Here is an 8353-nt window from a genome sequence, read left to right as displayed (position 1 = left end):
AGCGACCCCTCCTTGGGTTTCCGAGGCAGTATCACTACGGAAGTAGGATTGCCCAACCTTCCTTCCGAGGAGTGGCTGATGGGTTTGAACCGCCAGCCATCTGGTGAGCAGTCAAGTGCGTTAGCCACTATGCTGGATTTTAATAATCAGCCACATTCTCATTCCTGGTCCCCTTGTGACCAACACTATGCGACTTCTGAGATAACTGAAGGTTGTAATCTGGGGCCACAGAATAGAGAGGATTGATTGTGCATTCTGAGGGTGTCTAGGAGCCTATGTCCCACCTACTAGGTCAGGCTCCTGACCCAGCTGGATCTACTGTGCATTTTGTTCTGTCAGAAAAGTTCTTTCAGATTTGTGTAAATGATCCAAATAGAAAGGCCTCTTTATCCTTAACACCATATAGGATGTAAGTTTGACTCCTGGTCTGTCTTTTATAATCGGGAATTAGAAAATTACAATTTTATAAATTATGTATTTTATAATTCTATAATACATTAATTTATAATTTCATAATATAGTTGAGATCTTTTGATTTTATAATATGAAATTACAAACATAATTTTATTATAAATTTATATAAATTTTAAAATTACTAATTCCAGGCAACTTTGAGCTAACCAAGGGCCATCGTTCCCTACCTGTAACACCTACTTGTCAAAACACTATATTTTCAAGAACACACTTAGATATACTTTAAAGAATAAACAACAGATGTATCTGACTACATATTACTGAACTCTAAAAACCAGGAAGTTAGTTCTTAAACTGTCGTTTATCACAGAGAAACTGCCTCCATCTTACAAAAGGAATGACTGGAATATGCTCAGTTGTTTTAAGCTCTCAATACATATACTTCTTTTGTAGATGTAGAGAACCACTTTGTTAACTGGAAACCAAAAGTGCCCAAAGTTTTGCCTGATAAATAGGTAGAACATTTAGCCTTTATTTTAAAAGTATTTTTATTTAGTAAAGCAGACAGTTGCTGTGTTGGCAGAAGTGTGAATTTCATTTCCTGTCTGTGGTGTGCCCCACTCATCCTGTCACTCAGACATTTTGTTTTAGGTTGTTCCCGTAATGTGAGTGAAACAGGGTGACCCACAGGAGGGTCACGTGCATACCACAGATGTAACAAGAGACAAAGTTTGTGCAACAGACCACAAGAGTACAATGCTTTATTTAAAGATGAAAACAAAATCAAGACAGCCCCTCCCCACCAGCATGCAAATTTTTTTTAAGTGGTGTCTGTGGATTCTCATGATGTTTTGTTTTTAGAAGACATGTTCTAGTCTGTTTGGCAAATTGCTGCAAAGGTTCATCAGTTTCATGCCACTTGATTAAAAAATAAAATGGAGTGCATGATATGGCTTTTCTAGCCATAGTCTGTAACTCCCACTGGATTACTGGGTGGAACCATGCAGATATCTGTCAGTTTGGCTGGGCAGCTGGTAGTAATTGTAAGACTGGCAATTAAATCAGTGGTGGAATTTGGCATGAACAACTGAGTAGCTACTTTTAAACTCCTGATTGTTAAAGTCATCCACCTGGGATATTTCTGTTGGCACAGCACTGAAGGTTCACTCTATCTTAAGTGTGTAGAACTCTGATGTTGGGATTAGTTTTGCCACTCTGCTAGGCTTAAAATGAGCCTCTGGTAGTATAGTGCCTAAGGCATTTGACTGCTAAACAAACGGTTGGTGGTTCAAACCCAGCCACTCCAGAGAAGGAAGACTGGGCAATCTACTTGCATCAAGATTTACCTCCTTGGAAGCCCAAAGGGGGTCATTGTGAATCAGAATTGACTCCATGGCAGTGAGTTTGCTTTTTTGAGTTTAGAAGCAGAAAGGGATCTCACCACTGGCTGAGACAGATACCTGGCTGAGAAACAGCAGCAGTAGAACCAAGAGGCACAGGACAGAGAGGCAGGCTTACCTGGCCTGCAGAGGCCAAGCTGAGAGGCCAAGGTCCAGGGAGCCGTGTCTAAGGGCACAGCAGAGGGATACTGTCCTGAATGAAAAACTGTATCCTGAGCACGTTCCTGAGCTTGAATTGTAGCCTGTCACTTCCCTAATAAACCCCATAATCTGTGAGTTCTTTATGGCCGGCCACTACAGTGAATTATCAAACCCAGCAAAGAGGTGGTGGGTACTGCAGGAAGGACAGTTGTGTCAAGGTTGATAAGAGGGCTGGAGGGTGGCGGCATTTCTTGCCTCATAGGAATAGGCCTTGGGCTACTGAGAGTGATTCTGTCTTCTTTTGGGTAGTTAGAGGAGATCTAAAGATGCCGCCCCCTTGGCCCTTTAGCAATGACTGGCAACATTATAGAGCTAATTTAATTTTGTTTGCTCATTGACTTCTCATAACACCTTCATTTGATCATCTGTTTCACACATAAGGATATGGAGTCCCAAAAAGGTTCACTTAGGTAGGACATAGCAGAACCAGGATTCAAATCCCAACAGTCTGGGGTTCCAGAGCCTTCACCCTTTCTTGTTTGTTTCCAGTGCTTTCACTCTTAACTGCTACCATATAATGTATACGGAATATTGTAAGTTTTGTTTCAGAAAAATTCTGTATCGTAGATAGGACAACATGAGTGACTAGAGCCTCCCCGGTTTTATTTTTACTGTATCCCATGAAGTTGTGATTTTGGAATAGGGAAGAAAGAATAATCCTAAAATGGGTCTCCATCTTGCTCTTTGATTTCCTTCTGTAAGTAATTTTATCTTCTTTTGACTTTTGCCTTGTAGCATCAGTGAGAGCTTTCTCACTGTCAAAGGTGCTGCCCTTTTTCTGCCACGGGGAAATGGATCATCCACACCAAGAATCAGCCACAGACGCAACAAGCATGCAGGTAAAGCAACACATACATCGTTCTAGGTTACCTTGCCTTTTGTTTTGTTCCAAAAGGGTGACTGCCTTCCCAACCTTTCTCCAACAGTTTGATAGCAGCGAAAGAAAGCATTATTGTTCTGTGCTATATATATAGTCTATATATTCTGTGCTTTTTTCCCACTGCCATAGACATATTTCTAGCACTTAGCAGGAGTGCCTTACACATGTAATAAAAACCCACTGTTGTTGAGTTGATTCCAATTCATGGCAGCCATAGGGTTTCCTTGGCTATAATCTTTGCAGAAGCAGATCAACAGGCCTTTCTTCTGTGATGCCACTGGGTGGGTCGAACTGCCAGTCTTTGGGTTAGTAGTGAAGTGCAAACCATTTGCTACCCAAGGACTTTACACATGTAATAAATTTTTGTTGGAATAATAATGAGAAGATACAAAAATACACTAATGAAGTCATATTGGACTAAGATTTGATAGCTAAAAGATTTTCAGATATTCCCTTAGAGTTTATGCAAATTTATTTCAACTAATCAAAGATTAAATTTCTTGTTTCTGTCTGTTCTCTAGTGATGGTATGAAAAGAATGATGTGGTATGTTGTTAAGATAAATAAACGTAAACTCATTGTCATTGCCATGATAATAGCATTATGTCACATGTTGAAATGCCAGTTCTTAAATGCCAGACTGTGCCTTCTATAATCTTGAAAGTGTACACACTAAAAAGACAGCATTTAACCCAGAAGAAGTTTATAGACAGAAGGAGTTAGGGTTATTTGATAAATGTTCACCTATGGCTGGCAGTTGAAACCCAAGGAGGGGTCGCTATGAGTCGGATCCAACTTGACTGTAGTGAGTTTGCTTTTTTTTTTGGTTTATATGGGTTTAAGAAATGTACAAGGCTCTGGTTTTAAAATAACTGCTAATAGTTAAATAACAGTAAATAACAGCTTATGTCATTTTGGGGAAATCTTAATCAATACTATACAAAGAAGTGTGTGCTTCTTGTCCTAAATGTGCCACTTTGGTGATGTGTAGGAGTAGAAGAAATTGCAAGTATTGGAAGGAAACAAAGAAGACTGCAAACCTGGAGTGTGTAGGTCAGAGGTGAAAGCCAGAAATACTGGACTCTACTGGGACAGTAATTGAGTCATGTTTCAGTTAAGATAGTCCATTTTAGTGGCTGTTGTCCTTGTTGTCTGCCCTCATCTAGTGGTGAATGTAGCAGCTCAGAATTATAATCTGTTGGACAATATTATCTTCCTACCAAAACTATACAGCCATGGAAAAATTTTTAAATTGTAAAGGGAGGAAAAAAAGCTTTTGAAAAGTAGCCTTCAGTTAAACTTTCTAAAACCTTCCTTCTCAATGCCTACCACCACAAAAAAAAAGCACTTCCCAAAAAAACTTGAATGCATAGAGGAGGGAGCCCAAGTTAAGCTTTGTATTTCTGTTCGGTGTGGATATTTATCACTCACAATAAAAAGATGACAAAATATTGATGAAAACCAGCTTGTCTGACTAAGATGTTGGACACATTGCTCTGTGACACCTAACAGTAAGTGGAATCAGTGGCTTTCATAGTTCCTGGCCCTGTTTGGCTTTTTCCTTTGGTCATACTTCCACACTCAACTGCCACCAAAGTTTCTGTTTGACCTTATTCACTCAGCTTTCCCTATACTAAAAAGAGAAGCAGAGTTAACACAAGCTAAATAGGCTTGATTTGTGATCGAGGCCAGCACAGAAGAGGCAGTGTGAGTATAAATGCAGTGCACAAGGGCCAGGCCTTCGCGTACACTGATGCTGCCTTGGCTGAGCTCAGTCACTGAAGGATGATGGCAGAACCAAGAATACATCAAGGGTTTGCTGTGTCTAGTTGTATTTTCTGAGCATGTTTTTTAAACTGGTTAGAACTTTGTAACTGGATGATCAAAAAAATGATATGAGTGAATGTCTGATAACATTTTAAAGATAAACAATTTAAAAAACTTTAAAATCAAACAAAATCTGGAACTTAGCTACTAGCAGTGGCAACAAATATATGGGGAAATGTAGGAGAGAGATCATAATGGTACCAATATATTGGTTCTATTAGTATCTGTGAAGAACAGTTTCTCTGTAGGAAACACCAGTTTGCTCTTAGCAGTCATGTGTGCTGTTACAAACCTGAGCTTCTACACACTTAGCTCACCTAAAGAAGCCTTACTAGGGGTGTGGCTTCCTCACTGTTGTCTGACCTTCACATGATCCAGTTGGGTCTTTGGGCCCATAGTGCTTACCGTAGGAACTTTGAGCTTCTACCATTTACCTAGAAATTGTTCTTCTCTACAAGTTTTCCTTCTGAAAATCCTTTGCCTTTCCAAGACCAATGTGAGAACAACAGGTTACACTGGCACTCATGATTTTGTGCCTATGCCATTCACTTCTTTAGAATCTTAAAAAAGAGGACTGGAGATGGGTGGGCAGGATGACATTTTTGTTCTCTGTCATTATTTATGACACCTCATTATCTAATTATCTCTCACTAGCCAAAGCCTCAGATTTCCTCATGCAGAATAAGAATATGAGGAAATCTTTAACAGTGTAATATAAAGAAATTTCTGTTTTATAGAATGTGTATTCAAACAATGGTTGACCAGTGGAGGTCGGCAAACAGGAATATACCCTAGACCAAGGATAGATTGGGCTGAAGATAATCTTACATATGCACTTGTACTACAAAATTAGCCACACACATTGCAGAAGGAACAGAAGACAGAGTTGGAGTAATCTCTCAGAGACAACCAAACACCTTGAGAGAGAGAATCTGATGACTTGGGACCATAGTCTCGGAGCACATCGTGCTCAGTTGGTACAACATGTTGTTGTTGTGGTCATGTGCTGTTGAGTCGGACCCGATTCATAGCGACCCTTCCTTGTGTTTCTGAGGCGGTATCACTACGCAAGTAGATTGCCCAACCTTCCAAAAATCTTGTTTCACAACCTGCTTTGCTGAATAGTTACTGGGGTCTTAAAAGCCTTCAGGTGGCTGTCTAAGATGCAACTGTTGGTCTCCTCTCATCTGAATCAAAGAAGAGGGAAGAAAAATCAGAGGCATTTGACAACAGTCCAAGGATAAGATGGACCATGAGGACCTCAGCCTTCATGATCCCAAGACCAGAAGAACTAGATGGTGCCCAGCTACCAATGCCAACTTCTCAGAAAGGGATCAAAACTGGGAGAAAAAATGCAGAACAAAATTCAAAAATGTAAAAATCACCAGAGTTACTAGTTGGGTAGAGTCTGGAGGAACCCCCAAGACTATGGCCTGGGTTACCCTCCAGGCCTAGAAATGGACTCACTCCCATGGATTAGCTCTCAGCCCAGCAGCAGAAATACCTACATGCGGAACACCTACCCCAGGATGATGCAGTTGCCTGCCCTAGGGAGATACACCCCTTAGAGCAATCAGCCGTGAGACACCAAGGGGCAGCATTCACATAGAGGGAAAGCTGGGCAGACAGCAGTGCATAGTTAAGAAGGGCACAGGTAGGAGGTAGTCCCAGGGACGGGAGGGGAGGAGAGTTTGTTATGGTCGGGGATGGTAATTGGAGTGTGAGATCAAATGTACACAAACTGTTGAATGTAAAACAAATTTGCTCTGTAAATTTGTAACCAAGGCACAATAAAATTTAAAAAAAAAAAAAAAAGTTGACCATTTTAAAGCACCCGGTAATAGTGTTCAGTAGAGAATATATGTCACTTGTGATCTGCTATAATTAATAAGTACTCTCGTTTTAATACCTGCTACTAATGAAGAAATTGTTTTAAACTGTTGACAGTATTCTAAGGGGAATCTATAAATCTTAGATCTAGTGCAACTGAAGATTATGATTACAGGTTTTTTCAAAGGTAGGCATTGCAGAATGGTTAGTTTTTTGAGAGTTAGGGATAATTTTTCTAACACTATATACCTCCCGTTCTCAAGATGTACTTGTTGCTACCTTCAGTGGGCCTGAGCCCAAGTAGTGCTGCCGCTTCTCAAGAGAGCTTACCATCTCTCTTAACAGCTTTCACCATAGGACAAAACTGAGGTCAGCTTCAAGTGCTCCTTCTGTAGACAGATACAAAATAAATTTTAATGCAGTATAGACTAAAAGGGAATGTATAAAGAAGTGTTCTACCATTTCCCTTTCCATTTACAAATAAGTCAATACTCACATTAAGACACTTAATTGCTGTGACTAATTAGAGTCCTTTAGTGAACTAGAATTTTCTTTTTATGGAAGTCATTAGGGTAGAGGGAATCCTTTCTGTTGATATTAGAATGGAGAATAATTAATCCTTGTTTTTTAAATTTCACCAGGAGATCTCCAACAGCATCTTCAAGCAATGTTCATATTACTGCGCCCAGAAGACAACATCAGGCTGGTGAGTGAGTAGTATCATCATAACTCTATTCCTTAGAAGAGTGTGATAGCTGACATTAAACATTTTTATGTCCCATCCCAGTGCTGGGAACATGTGGATTAGGAAGGAAGAAATAGTGTGACCCTATCATCCAGGGGCTTAGAATTTAATTGGGGATATGAGCTAATATGAAGTAAAGTGAAATAATTTGATGAATAAAATTATTGGTAAATGCCAGATTGAAATTATTGTTTATAACAACAGTTGAAGTTTGAAAAGGGAGAAAAGACTTGGAGACTTGATGTAGTTGAGGAATGTTTCACATGAATAGTGGAACTAAGTATTTAATGGACACTCTAATTTACTGTAATCTCCACATACCTATTGTGACTATTTGCCATTATTTCTTCACTATTATTTTTGTTGGCGGTAGTGCCTCTAATAAAAGTAGGAAGACAGAAAGTAGTAGTAAGCATGTTTCTTTGTGGAAAGTGAAAGTTCTGTGACCTACTTCACTCCTTTACATATCCTGTCTGGCCCCTCTGACTTACTACTATCCCTTCAGAGCAGTAGTGAACCAATACGGTTTTTTTGTGTCAAGGAATCACATTGGACACTAAGAAAGATTCCTCAGAAGCTAATACAGAATAGACGAAGAGGAAGTTTGTCTTAAATCAGGGAAGCCAGCTAGTTAGTTAGCCTTTGCAGTGACCCAGGTGTGTGATGATGAGCCCTTCTAGGTTAGGGTGGTAACTTGAAAAATTGAGTGAGACCGCCAGACTTGATGCTCTTGAGTTGATTATGTAAGGACAGAGTAGGACAATCCCATAGGATTTCTTTAAATCTTTAAGAAAGCTGACTGCCACATCTTTCTTCTGTGGAGTGGTTGGTATGTTTGAACCACCGATCTTTTGGTTAGCATCTGAGTCTCTAACCATTGTGCCACCAGGGCTTCTTGTGGCATATTAAATCCCAACCGTTGATCTTTACTTTCTGTCAGGGAAGAGAGAGATTATGAGTAGTTTATAAGACTGTCTAAAATGGGTGACCAGGCCTCCGCACTCTGTGATAATCACTGATTCTTCATTCACATACCACTCCATATTTAAAGTTGTCA

General features: G+C 39.9%; 1 protein-coding gene across 1 annotated transcript in view; it reads left to right on the top strand.

The window, feature by feature from the left end:
* The window catches only part of SSH2 (slingshot protein phosphatase 2), a 114685-nt gene that overhangs the window by 41431 nt on the left and 64901 nt on the right, over positions 1-8353 (top strand). The window contains exons 2-3 of the mRNA XM_042780500.1: positions 2751-2854; positions 7193-7257. Of these exons, the coding sequence (XP_042636434.1) occupies positions 2751-2854; positions 7193-7257 (169 nt within the window). The remainder of the gene's footprint in view (positions 1-2750; positions 2855-7192; positions 7258-8353) is intronic.

Source organism: Orycteropus afer, unplaced genomic scaffold, assembly GCF_000298275.1.
Source record: "Orycteropus afer afer isolate SDZICR_OR568_19922 unplaced genomic scaffold, OryAfe1.0 scaffold00042, whole genome shotgun sequence".
NCBI lineage: Eukaryota > Metazoa > Chordata > Mammalia > Tubulidentata > Orycteropodidae > Orycteropus > Orycteropus afer.
The sequence above is the reverse complement of the archived record's forward strand: the minus strand, read 5'-3'. Positions and strand labels throughout refer to the sequence as shown.